Source organism: Vollenhovia emeryi, unplaced genomic scaffold (genome assembly GCF_000949405.1).
Source record: "Vollenhovia emeryi isolate VEMERY1.0 unplaced genomic scaffold, V.emery_V1.0 DF939228.1, whole genome shotgun sequence".
In the NCBI taxonomy this organism is placed as follows: Eukaryota; Metazoa; Arthropoda; class Insecta; order Hymenoptera; family Formicidae; genus Vollenhovia; species Vollenhovia emeryi.
The window spans coordinates 65,590-81,782 of record NW_011967138.1 but is presented as its reverse complement, the minus strand read 5'-3'; the positions used below and the strand labels follow the sequence as shown (position 1 = coordinate 81,782).

The following is a 16,193-nucleotide window of genomic DNA, read 5'->3' as shown; positions in this document are numbered from 1 at the left end:
AAAAATGGCAAATAACTTTTTAATTTATTTTTTCGACGACTTTCTTGCTATGGTATTTTGATTCGCGAATTTCAAGACACCCTGTATACAAGTACTTGTACATAACTGTCAATTATACAACAAAATAATGTTAATAATACTAATTGCTGTATTCTGTGGTTTTAGAAATAACGCAAATATTCAATCACAATCTTTACAATCGCGACAAGTTCAAAATAGCGACGGAAGACTCGAGGAACACGGTAGCTCATAGCAAAACCACTGGGACGCAAAGGATTAATATTTCTACCAATGCAGATTAATTTTAATTCCGGTTTAACTAAGTTTTTTATCTTTTTCCAATTCCAGAAACTAGAAAAAGACAACTTAAACTGAGATAAAAGACGATGCAAATTTTAACGCTGCACTATCTGACAATGAGATTTCTTGTTGCAGATGATTAAATTGATCAATTTGCTTTTCCCCCTTCGTTCCTCTTCTCGAAAACATGTATATATAATACCAGTTAAGTAATAGAAATTAATTGCCGGTAGTTCTAATGTCAAAAGACACGTTCATGCTAGCGTATCACACGATCAATGCAACGACGCAGGTCCGTTTGAAAAACGGGCTGACATTCAAAGCTTCTTTCTGTACGGACGTGTGTCCCCGCGGATGAATTGTTGAGAGCACACCAAAACAAAACGAAAAAAAAGAAATCGGAAATGTCAAAAATAAGAAAAATAAGAAAAAGAAGAAGAATCAAAAGTAACATACATTTGTCCGAGAAGACACTAAAAGAATGTTCTCCACATTCATTTTGCATATCATGAATTTGCTCATACAGCAATTACAGTTTGTTACTAGCCTTTAAGCAACTTTTTTGAAAGAGAAAAATCAATCTGGGCCGAGGCGCATCTTTTTTGTCAAGTCATGTTGATCCGTCGATGACGCGTGCGCTTTTCTTTACGTGGACGAACAGTAGGTCCTTTCTTCTAAGCTTACAATGATATGTATTTTGTGTACGTGCGGTATTCCTCACTGTGCAGGATAACACGCGTTTTTGTAATGTTCTGGTAATCCTAACAAAATCTTACGTTAAAATTAGATAAGAAATCTTACGTTGCGTTGAAGAAAACTTACGAGACAATTTAGTCCTGATAGCTTCGCCTTTGCGTTGTGTCTTGTATGTATAATATGAAACGTTGACGAGCCAATGGATGCTGAGGAGCAAAATGTATGAATTTAATAAATATGTCGAGCAAGCGTGCGAAGCAAGCAGTGCGGAGAATGCAGGAGTCGCAGCGTTCATCGACAAATTTCTTCATATGAAAGTTTATAAGAGTTCTTCTTTAATAGCAACGCAGTGCCAAACTATGTAATTCATGAAAAAGAATAAAACTCAAGTAGGAAAAAATGTACAAACTGATGAATGAGATTCACAATGCGTATTTCTGCGGCCAATGCAAAAATGGTGCTCATCGACATCGAAGTTGAATAAACATATAGGATTAAGAGAAATAACGACACAATGATAAAAGATTCTATAAATGCGCTCTCACGCAAATAGAACAATCGCGTGGAAAAACAAGTTAAAAGATTTTTGTACTCTACTACAGAAGTCCATCGACTTTGAGTTCTTCAAGCGTTACAAAAACTTCTCCTAAATTGTCGATATTAATTCAATTTCGTGTCAATGTTGAACTTAACGTGGATTTATTTAGCTATAAATTCCTCTCTAGTATTGCGCAAAATTCACTCGAGTTGTAATTGGAGCCAAACTCATTCTATCTATATGGCTGTAAATGTTTCATCGATTGACACGTAATTAACTTGTAATTGCGCGTGGGTTTCCGCAAACACACGTGCATATGCTGAGAGCGACCAACAAGCTTCAGAGACAAATGCGTCCCCTGAGAAAGTAGACGTTAACTACGTCCGTTATGCTTGGTGTGGTTCGTGTCCATGCTGAGGTTCATGTCCGAGCTACTTATTGTCAGGTGGAAGAAGTCTGAGTAGTTTAGACATGAACTATAGCATGGTTTTGCTTGCCGTCCTTACGTTTTTCTCTAGTGTGCATTATGTGGAAGCCTACGTTGCGCCCAAATAACCAAGTACTAATCGATTCTTCGTAAAATGAGAAATTCTTAAAATTTTACATAGCACAACCTTAGAAATTCTTAGAAATTTCGACAATTTTTGAAATTGTAAATAGTGCACATTAATATCAATCGACCATATTGTGATTATGTTGAGGACTGAATAGAAAAAAGCTACTTAATAGAGTATGCAATTCGAATATAAACGCAGTAAAGTGCAGATTATTGCGGTGCCTTGAATGGCGCAAGGGTCTCGTACAGTAATTTCTCTGTCCTCATTGTCTTGCTGTTGCACTATTTATTTCCGCACACACCCTGCCGATGGCTGCATCAGAACGAGATGTAATTTGCATACATGCAAATAGGTGCAGCATTGTCGACCGCTAACTATCTGTGTCAGGACAACGACGCATACAAGAAAAGGTTGCAGTTGCGTTACGCAATGGTTGTTACGATTCAGCGTGTATTTAAATTAAGTCTCATTTATTTTGCACATAGTCTTACATATCTTTACACACAGCTCGTACTAATCTACACGAAAGGACGCCGCGGAACATTGATAATCTTAGCCTTCCTGAAGATCTGCCGCACACGCGAGAATCTGGTGTATTACACAGTCTATAAGGCTTGCTGTATATCCGTAACATCTAACAGAAATCAAACATTTAGAAATATCACGTTAAATATTTTGTTTATAAATATATTAAATTTTCCTATCTCCCTCGCGTATACGGCAGATCTACTTACGCATATGGCCCGACGTCAGCAACGAGGGATAAGGAAATATTTTTTTTCGCGTCGGACTCGCAACATTATAAAAAAACATGGAAGAGAAGAGAACGCTGTGATCCTTTCGGACTCACCAGCCGAGGAGCGGCTGGTGAACGCCGAAAGAATCACGCCATTTCTTGGATCACAACACGAAAGAATCGCGGTGCTTTGGGCTCGGATCTGTTACAGTTGCTCTACGGCAGAGCGGAGTCGCGGAGAAATCTTAATCCGCACAAATGGATGCGATTATCATTAATCGAAGGCCCCTTCGAGCGTTATCACAAGTAGTGAGGAGAGCGGCGCGTCGAGCTGAAGTCAGCTCTCTCGCTCGCGGCAATCGAGTCCTTCCTTATTTAGAGCGCAAATATATGCGGAATGTCGTTATTGCAAATTGGCAAGTCGATACTCTTCTCCGGGCTGCGAGAAGCGATTATTATCTCGCATATGTACGTGAAATAAGCTTCGCGTGATGACGGCTGAACTACTGCGGCCGTTGAGTTTCGATTCGATCGTCAATCTCCTTTCGTGCTGAAGTAGCGATCGCGGATAATTTCGAACGGCTCTCCAAGCGACGGCTCGCGGGAAAAGCGGGATAGCTTCCCCGGGATGGTTGCGCAAATAGCATCGTACGCTGCGACCACGACTAATCTACCGCGGAACAATCTTTCAGTCAATCGACCGATTCGATCATCGGTTCCGGTCACGAATTCAAGTACCGTCTCCTGGCTCGCGATCTTTGAATGGCTCTGCAAGCGACATTACGGACACTCTTAGGAATCAGTAGCTCGCAATCGAACGTCACGACGCATGTACGCTTGATCGCGACATCATCAAGGTTTTCACGCAAGTCTCTCTTTCTCTCTCTGTTCTCGTGTTCGGAGACATCAATGCTCGCCGAAACGCCGTTCTAGGTGCGATGAGAGGACCGAGACCTTCTTGAGTACTTCTTCCTCTCGGTGACGATACGTCAAACAGCTCCGTACTCCTCGCTCGACGGCGACTCGTCGCTGGCCGACGGCCTGGGTGGCCTGGGTGGTCGCGGCGGCCGATGATGATGCAGCGTGGGCGCTGGTCTCCTCGGTGGCGGCGGTGGATGCACTCCGTAAGACGTATCGTCTCCTTCCTCGCTGCTAGGCGACGGCGAGGGCGCCCGGTCCTCCTGCTCCTGCAGCAGCTGCCGGAACTCCTGAATCGACTCGTTCAAGGACCACAATTGCGACAACAAAGAGAGATCGAGCTGCCGCAGGCCAAACTGCAAACGCGAAAACAATTGTTGTAATATTAACACATTGACAAGCGGGAATGCAAATTGGGACACTACGGTGAATGCTTTCGATAGAGACACGCAAAAGTGATCCTCGTACTGGACAAAGAAGACGCAGTTATCGCTTTAAGGTCTATCGTTCTACAACATCGAGGACTGAGTCGACTGAAATCCACGGATACCTCGATTTCTACGTTAGAAACAAATATATAAATGTTATCTATTACGCAAATCTCATTCGAAAGAAGATTGACTTCCAGATATTTATTGGAAAGTCTATACGTTTATCAAATTTCCGTAACCCTGTGACTTTTCTCGCCGCCGGTTGCTGCGAAATTTCACGTATGACCCGACATGGAAGCCGAGACGCATTCACTTTTACCATACGGTCACCAAGGCAAATGTTACCTCGTGATTTACGGACTGAAACGACGCATTTCCAAGCAGCTCGGCGCGGCGGCGGCGGTGGCCGCCTGGCCGTGGGAATCGAGGAAGAGGGAATTGTATAGGAGAGACGTGCAAAAGGAGAATGGAGAAGAGTACGAGAGACGCCAGCGGACGGTGAGGGAGAAACGAGACTGGGAGAAGGATGACGATGACGAAGAGCACGAAGAGGGAACGAAGGTGAAAAGGAGCAGGCGAGCGGGGGGAGGGAGAGAGGGGGAGGTACCGAAGGAGTGGAGCTGTGCCTGAGGGAATGTAGCGTGGGAGCGGCTGTGCCAGTTCGCTTCCCGTGTCTGGATTGACTATTAAATTATTAGCCTAACTTAGATACGCGAGTCGAGATGTTGACGCGAATGGAGATCCAAGAAGAACGCTCGTCACGAGAGCTCTTCCTCCTCCTCCTCCTCCTCCTCGGAGAGATCCTACTCGAGATCCCGTTACAGTTCATTTCGGGAAGACCGCCGCGATGCCAGGCGGAACGTGGTCGCGGCGTGACACGGCGATAATTTTATACGAAACGAATGTATACGTGTACGAGCGATAAACGCAAGCTCGTTGGGTCAACGAAGGATCTCGTTGCGGTGCGACGACAAGATTATCGAGCCGCTAATGAGATGTAAGCGAGGGGGAGATTTCGTCGTAATTTTATTCGAAACAAAACAGTCTTTTAGAAACCCAGTCGTTCAGCCGACGGAATGTAACGTAGAGGAGTGTGACTTGCGGCAGGCACGTGAAGTATGTTTGCGCAGCAAACCTGCAAGGTAATAGCTATTAAAAAGCGGAGCCTCCGCACGGCTGAGTGATATAAGCGCGTCCTGTCTTTCTCTACCGCGGCGTGATCTCTACTCCGGTTTCCCTCGCTGCTCCTATGATCCCACGCATAAAATACACGCTCATCGCGCGCCGCAATTTGCTCACACGCGATCGCGGCCTCGAGGTAACGGGTCGTCCAGGTCGCCCAAACAGACGCAGAAGAATCGGGAGGGGGGGGGGAGGTAGGGGAGCACAGCAGCGGTGGACAACGAGTGGAAAATGACGACGGACTCGCGGAACGTGCTCGGACTGACAACACGACGAGGATAAGGAGTGGCGAGGATCGAAGTTTACAACGAGACGGGAACGATCGGAGAATGTGAAAAGTACCTCAAAGCAGAAATCAAAGGCGAAAAGGAAAGATGTGTGAATTTAAAAGTTGTGAAATATAAAAATTGAGGTGACGTAAAAAAATAGAAAAGATAATAGTAAGGAAAAAATATGTAGAGGAGAGTCCTCTATTATGAGACAGGCTCCTAATATGAGATGGCGGAGTTTCTGCTAAATCAATAGGCATCATCTGTTGGCTCCGCCATGAATTTATTGCCCTTGGACATTGAAAACCTACTATCTCATAATAGTTTCATCTATGTATCCTTGAAATTGAAAATAAAAATTATGAAATAGGCTAAATGGAGAAACGTAGAAAGAAAGAAGAAAGACAACGTACACAAAGAAAAGGAGGAAGAAGAGGAAAAATATCTGAAACAATGAGATGAAAATTATGAAACAAAGAACTAAGGCAGGCGTAGAAAGAGTCAAAAGAGTTTGTAACACGCAACAGTCTCTCTTCATGTCGGATTAAAAAAATTCGGATGACAAACAAATCTCGGCGACACGGAGAAATAATTCGCACAGCTTCCGTCCGATCGTTGGCAGCGGAAGAAACCTCGACGGTCACTTTTAAACCGCACGTGCTTACTGCACGCGGTGGCGTGGAAGTTTCCTGCATGCCCGTAAATACATTTCGCGCGGTAGATGACTAATGGTTTCTATTGGAGCTAATGGCCGCTGTTATAGAATGCACAATTTCAGACACCAATTTCAACAGCATCGACAATTTAGCGACCGCATCTCGAGTGACGCTGCTGCACGCGCCGTAAAATACAATGGCCAGATACCGTCGCAATCCTGAAGGATACCATTATCCTTTCCTCATTAATGATCCACATTAAGTAGTTATGTAACGATTGCATAAAACAATGCGTTCAAAGCGACCAAAACCGCGATTTCCCGAGGTTGGCGGCGAAGCAAAAGGGTGAAAACGTATACCATTTCCCTCCTGAGCACCGCCAGTTGGGTGTCCAGGGTGGTAAGTTGTCTGGTAGGAGGTGACGGCCTCGTGGACGACGATTGCAGCGGCGTTTTACCGCCTCTTTGGGATTTACTGGACGATCTCGTGGGCGGTGGAGGCGGCTCGCCGCTGTCGCCGCGTCCGCCGCTCAGGTTGAAGCCGCTCAGGCTCCTCGGCAACGGGGGTAATCCTTGCAGGGAAGACATCGCGATCCGTTCTTGTATGCTGGAATAAGCGCGAGATTCTTGTAATAATTTATATTTTGCACGAATGAGACATTTGTGGGGCGTTTCGGTAAACAGGACAACGCAAATAGATTTCAGTGATAAAGTTAAGAAGCTAATTACCAGATCACTACAGAGTTTTTGGAAATTTTGCCATTGCACTAGTAATTAAACTTATTGTACTACACGGAAAAAAATGCTGTTGAATTAAACAAAATGAAGTTGCTTGAATTAAACGTTAATGTCACGGGCTGCCACAAACATAAATAATTCACTCAATTGTATTTGCTATGGATTTTCATTTTAAGCATTGAACCAAATATCCAGACTATGGAGACAACAATCTGACGTTTTTCATTTATTAATACTGATGTTGTTTCAACGATTTTATTTCAATTGCACTGATCTTGACACATCATTCTTTTTTCCGTGTAGTAAAATTTAAAGAAAAACTCATAAAATTGTTGCACGATTACATGATTTTCCGGGTAAATTTGAAAAGAAAATCCTTTCCGCGTGGAGTTTACAAGGGGGATGAATTTAGCAGTCACGGCACTCCGGGGGAAACTTCTGAGGATGGTCTTTCCTGCGAGCTGTCAAAGGCAGGGTACGACGGGAGCCGCAGGAAACGGGGATACCGTTACGCGATCATCTTGTAGAATAAAAATCGGATCTGTCTTTACATGTGTCGGCCGCCCGCGGCCAAGTAGGCGGGGGGGTTTGGCGAATGACTCACTTTGCCCCGCGGTTATTATCATCGCGTGCACATCGCGGAAGTGTGCAGTCGCTCAATCGTTCTTATCGGCGCCGATATCCGTTCGATTCGGTTCCGCGGCTTGCTCGCCTCGTTTTATTTCCCGCGTGCTGAGATGAGATCGCCTCGATACGCCGGCAAGTGCGGCGATACCGACCCGATATTAGCGGTTATAGAGAGCGATATCGGTTTTGCATTTTATAAAAAGTCTTAATAAATTCCTCACCGACTGTTATCGCGAGGGAAGAATGTTTATGCAACTTCTAATTTATATTTAGCTCTCGAGAGTGCACTTCTCCCCCCCCTTTTTTTTAACATTCATTAAATTCCGTAGTCGATATAATTGCGCGTATTTTTTCGCGCGTGCATGTACGCGCTGCATAATATGTCGACGTCCGTAAGACCAGCCTGTGGATTTCTCGAGATTTTACGACCGGCAATGAGAAAATTAAGAGCGGTTTGGGAACGAAATAAAGAGAAAAAAAGAGACCACGAGCGTTTTTTGAACGTTAGTTACGCTAACGAACGGTTGGTTTTTATGACCGGTCGACACGGTATTTATCGCGAGAAAGCGGTACACTGGTATTGCCGGATCGTTGAATTCAGATCAACGCGCGTAACAAAGTGCGACCCTACGACTATCGCGACTTCTCGATAATTAACGCGTCGTTAGCGCCGGTACACAGTAACGTCGCGCCACGCGACGTTGTGTCGCAGACGTTTGTCTGTTATGCACTCGCGCGCTGTGCATTTCAGCAACATCCCCGTCGAGCACATTCTTTTGTTGCAAACGTACTCAGGCCCGGCTTTTACATTTTCTGGTTAATTGTTAACCAGAGGCTAGTCGATTCTCTGTCTCTTCTTAGATAACATCGAAATGGCGAGTCGAATAACTTCTGGTTAACCAGAAAATGATAAACTGGGTCTCGAATATTAGACGTGAACGCAAAGAGTGAAGTTTCAGGAATTAAGACAGTGTTATTCTAAGAATAGCTATTGCATATTTATGGGGAGCACATTTCAACAATAGTTTCTCTCTTATTGGTACAGACTGTTTCAAGACCGACGAAACTACAGTCGTAACTTTAAACTTTCCTTCAGAAGGCACTTACGAAATTGTTGGGAGACACAGTTTGCTGGATAGACAGAAAACTTTCTGTATTATTTGGCGTAAGGCTGGTATTACATTTGTCGTACGACAAATTGTGTGAGTGTGTTGATTGGCTGCGAGATAGTAAAATCTTGGAGTATCTAGAAGTTGTCTATTCAGCAGCCAATCAACATTTGTCGTACGATAAGTGTAACATTAGCTTGATAGAAGAGACTCATTTATGTATAATTTAACACCGTGATCCACTTTTGCAGAATCCAGTACGATCGCGAGCAAAGTCTCCGGCGATAACGCGGCCCCCAGTTTCTACCTGATGAAATCAAGATCGGTGATCCTCTCCTCCTCGCGATGATCGTAGCCGTTGACGCGATCCCTGTTGACGACACCGTCGTCGTCGTCGTCGTCGTCGTCGCCGTCGTCCCCGTGCAGGGTGATCTGCGTGGAGGAGTAACGGATCCCCGCCTCCAGCCAGTCCTGCCGGTGGATATTGTTGTCGCTGTCGTTGTCGTTGCTGTCCTCGTGGTCGCTGAGCGCGATTTTACGCTCTGGTTCCTCGACGACGAGCAGCGTGGTGGCGGCGCGGTCAACGCACGGGACGCTCGTCGATCTCTCGCTCGAGGACACAGTCCTGACAGCGTCGCTCCCGGCGGGCTTGCCGCTCGCTGCTTCCCGCTGCTGTTGCCGCTGCGATCGCTGCTCACCAGGAGACGACCGGCACGTGGGTGTCGGCCGCGAGTCACGCCCGTCCGCTCTCTCCGGATCGCCGTTGCACTTTTCCGCGTGACTCACCGTGACTCGGCCGCCGGAATCCGGGCTGGAGGACGCGGCACGCTCGTCCTCGAAGGACACGTTGACGGCTCGGACGGCCAGCGTTGGTCTCGTCGCCGCCGTGTCGAATTTCTCTGCCGTGGCGACGACACTATTCTCCCTCTGCTGGTCCTTGCCGGGCGTATCCTTGCACCGCTCGCGGTGACACGACAGACCGCCGGCCGGCTCCTTCCCGCGGGAGTTTCTCCGGATCTCCAGTCTACGTTGCGGCCGTTGATCCTCGGTCAGGCTGTTGCGCTTCCGCACAATGTTCACCGGGACGTTCCCCGTGGAGTAGGGCTTCTCCGAGCCGGCACCGGCCCCGTGAGGTTGATCGTGAGACGAGGTGACTCTGCCTCCGTTCTCCGACCGGCCGTCCTCGACATTTCGGTCTGTATTCCGCGTCTGGTTGCCATCCCGCTGATTTTTATCGTTGGACACGCTCTCGTCCTTGTAGTCCTTCGTGCACTCCTTGATGGACTCGTACACAATCGTGCGTCCGCCCGTCGCGTCCACCTGTTGCTGCTGCAGTTGCTGCTGCTGCTGCTGCTGCTGTTGCTGCACTTGTTGCTGATCGGATCTCCAGGGCTTCGTGTTTGGCGGCGGCGGTGCCTGCCTAGTGGGACAGGGCGGCCTTGGCGATCTCTTAAGGGCCTCGGCAACCACCTGCCGACTCGGCCGAGGTGGCACCGGAGGCGGGTGAGGCCTCTGACTGGTTGCCAACTGCATTCCGCTCGCTTTCCGGGCCGTCTAGCCAGAGCGATTGCTCATCCCCGATGACCGCACGCTTGTGCGATACGCAAACCTTACGCTTTTCAACCGACGCGCGCACACACTCGACTCGTGTCTCGAGGCGTCGAAAATATGCCTGTGCTGTTACTAAACGCGTTGCTAAATGTCAGTGGTAACGCGAGGTACCTTCGCCTCCCACGCAAAAGGCGACGATTCTCCGTTCAAACTTCTTCCGAGATAAGGGGCGACGTTTATCATCGTCCTTATCGCGCGTATCTGTCTGTCACGAGCCGACGGAATGCGAGAAACGGCGTGAAATAACTCGGCGAGCTTCGCGCGTCAGCGGCGTTTTGTCATCCGCAAAATTCCTCAGACGCGAATTAATTCGCCGTTCGCGACGATGAGAAACTCTTTCTTTCTTTTTTATTATTGCAGCGTACTGTCAGTCGCAAACGAATGTAACAGCCGTCGGGTATCTCCGTACGGAATCCACTCGCCGGAGGTGCGCAGCCTTGCGCGCGCGTTTCGCGTTTCTCGTGGAATTCGCTTATTTCGCTTAAAACGCACGAGCGAGCAGCGCGTTAAATGCCGATCGGAGATGACGGGAATATGTTGTGCAACGTCGCCGCATGATTCCACGCTGCCGTTGCGCCAGCGAAATCGCCGCGCGGACCTCGATCGCGCCGTTTCCTTCTCCCTCGCCACTTCTCTTTCGTTTCTCCCCTCGAGTCCAACCACGTCCTCTTTATTCGTTAAAGCGGGTCGCGATCGCGCCGATGCCTCGCGATATCGCCGACGGCGACTTTGCATACAATTCTCGCGGGAGCCACGAAACGCACGTTCGCTCGCTCGCTGGTGGCTTCGCGCGCGCGGCAGTCTTCTCAGTCTCCCAAATCCACGAGCGGTATCGCCCTGCCAGTTTGCGCATAATTCCGCGGGAGCCACGTCGTTTAAATGTCCCTCGTGTACTCGTCGATTAAAGGCTCCAAGAGACGCCAGCTCCGATTTTCAATACGGAGACTCCCGCGCGCGTTCCTTTCTCTCTCTCTCTCTTTCCCTTCAGATTGTCATTGAGGCTGATCTTCGAGACGACATTACGACCTCGATAGTCGCCTTTCTATCTCGATCGCTCGTGCTTTCCTTCCACAAAGAACGCGCAGACCCGGCGAACCCCCACTGGTGCTTTGTGAACATACGCGGCAACCTGACCTGTCCGCGTTTACACGAGTAGATTTTCTGCCGCAGTGCGCGCCAAGTATTCCTGGTGGTCCTGTTGGAGCACGGTACGATATCCTTTCTTCCCTTTTTCCAAAGCGTGTCCGAGTTCTTTTCAAACAGTTGGGCAATCAAAGTTCTTTGTCATAATTAAACTCCGTCAAATGGGAGAACTTTGCTGATAAAACCGACGGACTTGAACTCACGCGTTGTTACTCGGAATGAAGGAAATGCGACATCGTCGACTCCGAGGCACCTCGTCCCCGCGTCACTCGCGTCTTCAACAGTCACTTCCGAGTCTCGCTTGACGTCACGTCGCGTCTTTCACGTTTCGGTGCACCACGCAATGCGCGCACGACCCACACTTTCTAGCGGAACAAACAAATCGCCGCCGAATCCCTCGGCCACAATTGAACCACCAGTACAATTCCTGCGTCACTGTCGCATGGACGATGCCGGGAGGATCTCCTCCGCTCGTCCCGACCCGGTCGAGACTTCTCTCCCGCTACCGCGGCGATGGAAACCAATCGCGGCGAACACTCGCAAAACCCGTCGACTCCGCGGCGAGCCGCGAGGAAGGATCGCACGCCGAATGCCTTCGGACAGGTAGAGCTAGAGCAGCGACGATCCCGAGACCCCAGGCGATATCCCCGATCCAGTATTTCCTCCTCCGTCCCGACCTCTCCCTCCTTCTCCTCAACCCCGATCGCGCCTCTATCCTCTCTTTCTCGGCGGACCGACCGCCGCGGACTGACTTTGCGGTCCCACAAACATCCTTTGCGATCGCTGGCCACGTGACTGGCCGAGCTCGAGTTCTCGTCAGGTAGTCAACGAGTGTGCGCCTCGCGCGCCTATGTATGCGTGCCTGAGCGAGCGAGTGGAGGAATGAGCGAGCGAGTATAAGACGAATGAGCGAGCGTGCCTTAGCGTGTGTATGCGTGCGCGGAAGGCGCAGAAGGGAGCCAGAGCTAGATGCGAATGCAAAGAGGACCCGCGGTTGACGGCGATGGTGAAGGTTCACCACCGCCGCGGTCTCGTGGCGATCTCAGCACTGCTGATCATGATGATGTGCGAGTTCTCGGCCTGATAGGAAAAACACTCGGATCGCGCGGCGCGTTACGTAAAATCGGCAGATCTCGGGGGGGAAAGAGCTGGTTGCCGTTCTAAACTTTGCGGAAAGTCGCGGTCACACTTTCTAGCGTCGTTAAGACTGAGGTTTCTTCTCGGGATTGCCGTCTTTCCGTGATATTTTCACGGCGCACTACGGTCTCTCTGGACGGTCGTTCAAGCCCCGATCGCTCGGAATATATCGATAATTAATGTCACAGGGAGACTTAATTTACAATCGACCGAGGAAGTTGCCGATTTCGGTCGGATCCTGGTAGCCCAATGACAATATTTCTTGCGTGAATCTTGCGATACTCTTTTTCGACTCGCAATTAGCAAACTGAGCGCCAATTACTTGCCGTGAAACGCAGCTTTTTGTTGGAACAGTAAATCCACGTAGTTAAATCGATAATCGATGTAACTTTTGATGCCAATAAGCGTGCAGTTTTAACGTAGCCGCTGGGATATCTGAAATTACGATTATATTTAATCCTCGTGTTATATCGTCGATGGGGAAGCATTTTCTCACAGGTTTCGCTCGAATGAATTCAATTATGCGCCAAGACGCGTAATACAGCGCGTCCTAATTACATATACACGCATTTGCCCGAGATTGTTCAAGTTTATGTAAGCCGATTTCGCCGTGATTTCATAAAGTTACGAGGTTCGAGCTACAACTTCACGGTACCCGTCACATATCGTTTCGTTTCTTTACGTCATATATATCCACCGCAGGTGTAGCAGTTAATTACCCGCGAATGTGCGTTTATTTCGAAATGTTCGCATTATTCGCATCAACGCGAACGCAACGGCGATCGGCGATAAATGTGGACTTTCTAGAGTTCGTGAGGCATAAAAGCCTTATCGATCATATCGGTTTCTGTGCTTCGCCGGAGCACGGAGAGACGTTACAAATTCTGACAAAAGAGATTAACGCGAAATAAAGAGTACGCATAAAACATGACGTAACGATCTCGCAGAAATGCGACGAAAAGCCACTGGGACGCGAAGGAATCTCTTTGATACGATCGGCATGAATTAAAGGAAAGGTGAGGACTGGGAGTCACGAATTAAAAGAACTGAGAGTCACGAAATAAAAGGACCGACAGTCACGAAGTAAAAGGACTAGGAATTGCGAGGTTAAAGGGCTGGGAGTCACGAATTAAAAGGACTAGGAATTGCGAGTTAGAAAGACTGTGAGTCGCGAATTAAAAGGACTAGGAATTGCGAGTTAAAAACTGGGAGTAACGAATTAAAAGGGCTAGGAATTGCGAGTTAAAAGGGCCGGGAGTCACGAATTAAAAGGACTATATAGGAATTGCGAGTTAGAAAGACTGTGAGTCGCGAATTAAAAGGACTAGGAATTGTGAGTTAAAAAACTGGGAGTAACGAATTAAAAGGGCTAGGAATTGCGAGTTAAAAGGGCCGGGAGTCACGAATTAAAAGTACGAATTGTGAGTTAAAAGAAGTGGAAGTCGCAAATGAAAAGAACTGGGGGGTCACGAATTAAGGGGATTAGGAATTGCAAGTTAAAAGAAGTGGAAGTCGCAAATTAAAAGGACTAGGAATTGCGAGTTAAAAGGACTGGGAGTCACGAATTAAAAGGACTAGGAGTTGCGAGTTAAAAGGAGTGGAAGTCGCGAATTAAAAAGACTCGGAGGCTCGAATTAAAGGACTAGGAGTCTATTGTGAAACGAGTCAACCTGGAGTCAACTATCTCGGGGTCCGTCTACCTCTAGTGTTGGGTGTAGGTGTACACCGCGACCGGTGGTATCGCCGTAGTATCGCGTGAGAGAGTAACCCGTAGCGGACGAGAAGAACGGGACGGAGGAGGGAAGAGAGAGGAAAGGATTATCGAAGGAAGAGGCGGCCGGAGCGAGACGGAGAAAAGGGAAGGGACCCATTAGGTCCCCTCCGTCTCGCTGCCCTCCGCAATGGCACGGAGGTCCGTTCGCCAGTGCCGTAGCTTGCGCGACATCCTGACTCCCCCTCGCGTTTTCTTTCTCCTCTCCTACATTTCGAAGATTGCGGGAAGAGCATTCCAGGGGAGGCGTGATTACTCTTAACTCGCGCAATTCGTCTTAACGAAGCGATTTCTCTCCTCCAGGTCTCTTTAAGTGCCGCACGCTCGAGTCTACCTCGACCCTGACGCGATTTTGCGAGATTACAAAACCGAGTTTTTCCAAATCGCTACTGCGCAGACATAATCGTTCGAGGGCAAGTCGCGCTTCTGGAATCGCCCGACGGCGTACCTCGGACGTCTCGCGAGCGTCTTCTGTCGCCGGAGCGAAGCGGCCGCGCGGAGATAAGATATCAGCGATATCCTGCGGTGACTCGCGTACTCCGCGAAATGAAGTAACCGCGCGGCGATGATACGCGTTATCGGCGCGCGATCGCCCGCCCATTCACGGCGCAATTAAGCGGCACCCGAGGAAGTGGCACGGCCGGCCCGGCCGGGCCGACTGGCTGGCTGGGAAAACACGGGCCCCGCGGAATTTATTCACACTCTGTTTCGCTCTGGCTCAGGCAAAAACGACTCGTTCCACTTTTGCGGCCGCCGCGATCTCCCGCCGATAAAATGCAAATCGGCCCCACCGCGCCGCGCAGTCCGGCCGGCTCCTAGAGACCGGTCGAAATCGGACCGTGGTCGTACATCTGCGACTGTCCCTCGAAGACGTTCCCGCGCGGCCGCCGCCGCGCAACCGCGGCGCGGCCGTCAAAACAAAATTCGATTACTGGGTCACGGGGTTTCGCGGGGCGCGCGATCGGGACGCGGATTTCGAATGCCAATGTCAGGCGCGGGTCTGTCTACGAGCTGCATTTGCTAACTCGGTCTCACAACAGAGTCATACAACGGATGTCTTTTACGTATTAAAAGCGCGACACGCGATCCTCCTGCGGTCTAGCACGTCCCTTCTTAATGAATCCCATCGATAGTGTTTTTGGTTTTAACACGATACTTTTGACGATGATTTCCCTCAAACTCACGTTGGATATCGAGCTGGCGCCTGACAGTCACTCCTCGATTGCCTGCTGATTCATACTTTTCTCGGCATCAAACATGACTCGCGCGCTATTTTTGTACTCTGCACTTCGACCACGGCCGCCGCGGGAAAGGAGCAGAGCCCCGCGAGAGCGGCTTTCCACCTTCTCGCAATCATAAATAATTCACAGCCCCCCCCCCCCCCCGCGGCCGACGCGCACGTCAAATTGACTCGCGAAAACCGGCGGGCTTGGGAGGCCACCGCGTTGGAAACGCAACGCCGTCGATCCGGCGGCTCTCCTCGACTCCGCGCTCCGCGTTCTCCATTAAAGTCGGAGTCCTCCTCGCGTGCAGATTACATCGCGGCAGACTCGCCGGGTTCCCGCGATTAAAGCGGGAGGAGAGAACAAGAGGAGAGCCTATCCCCCGCGCTCGCCAACGCGGTGCGGCCGCGCGTCGGCCCGGGAGAATGGATTATGCGGCGCGGCGACGATTACGTTACGTTCCGCAACACGCGCGGGACACTGACGGCGCGTATCTCGTCGGATACAACGGCTTATTAATAATTCAACGAGCCGACGGCGTCAACGAACAGA

At 49.2% G+C, this 16,193-nt stretch overlaps 1 protein-coding gene across 2 annotated transcripts; it reads right to left on the bottom strand.

Annotated features, from left to right (window-relative positions):
* Positions 1-2,540: 2,540 nt before the first annotated feature.
* Positions 2,541-15,778, bottom strand: LOC105560477 (serine/arginine repetitive matrix protein 1). 2 transcript variants are annotated; one of them, XM_012009632.1, is made up of 4 exons: positions 15,603-15,778; positions 9,064-13,082; positions 6,643-6,889; positions 2,541-4,101 (listed from the first exon to the last, which is right to left on the bottom strand). In XM_012009632.1, exons 2-4 carry the CDS (start codon positions 10,287-10,289, stop codon positions 3,817-3,819), a joined length of 1,758 nt encoding a protein of 585 aa, XP_011865022.1. In that variant the 5' UTR covers positions 10,290-13,082; positions 15,603-15,778; the 3' UTR covers positions 2,541-3,816. The 2 variants fall into 2 exon arrangements, with proteins under 2 accessions (XP_011865022.1, XP_011865021.1); XM_012009631.1 differs by lacking the exon at positions 15,603-15,778 and having other exon boundaries at positions 9,064-15,559.
* Positions 15,779-16,193: the final 415 nt, after the last annotated feature.

What these genes read in the sequence shown, in the direction of transcription:
- LOC105560477 (XM_012009632.1), bottom strand. Translation starts at nt 10,289, where the DNA reads ATGCAGTTGGCAACCAGTCAGAGGCCTCACCCGCCTCCGGTGCCACCT. An exon ending in ACCGATCTTGATTTCATCAG is followed by an intron (nt 6,890 to 9,063) that starts GTAGAAACTGGG and finishes CGCTTATTCCAG; the next exon opens with CATACAAGAACGGATCGCGA. An exon ending in CGGTGCTCAGGAGGGAAATG is followed by an intron (nt 4,102 to 6,642) that starts GTATACGTTTTC and finishes TCGCGTTTGCAG; the next exon opens with TTTGGCCTGCGGCAGCTCGA.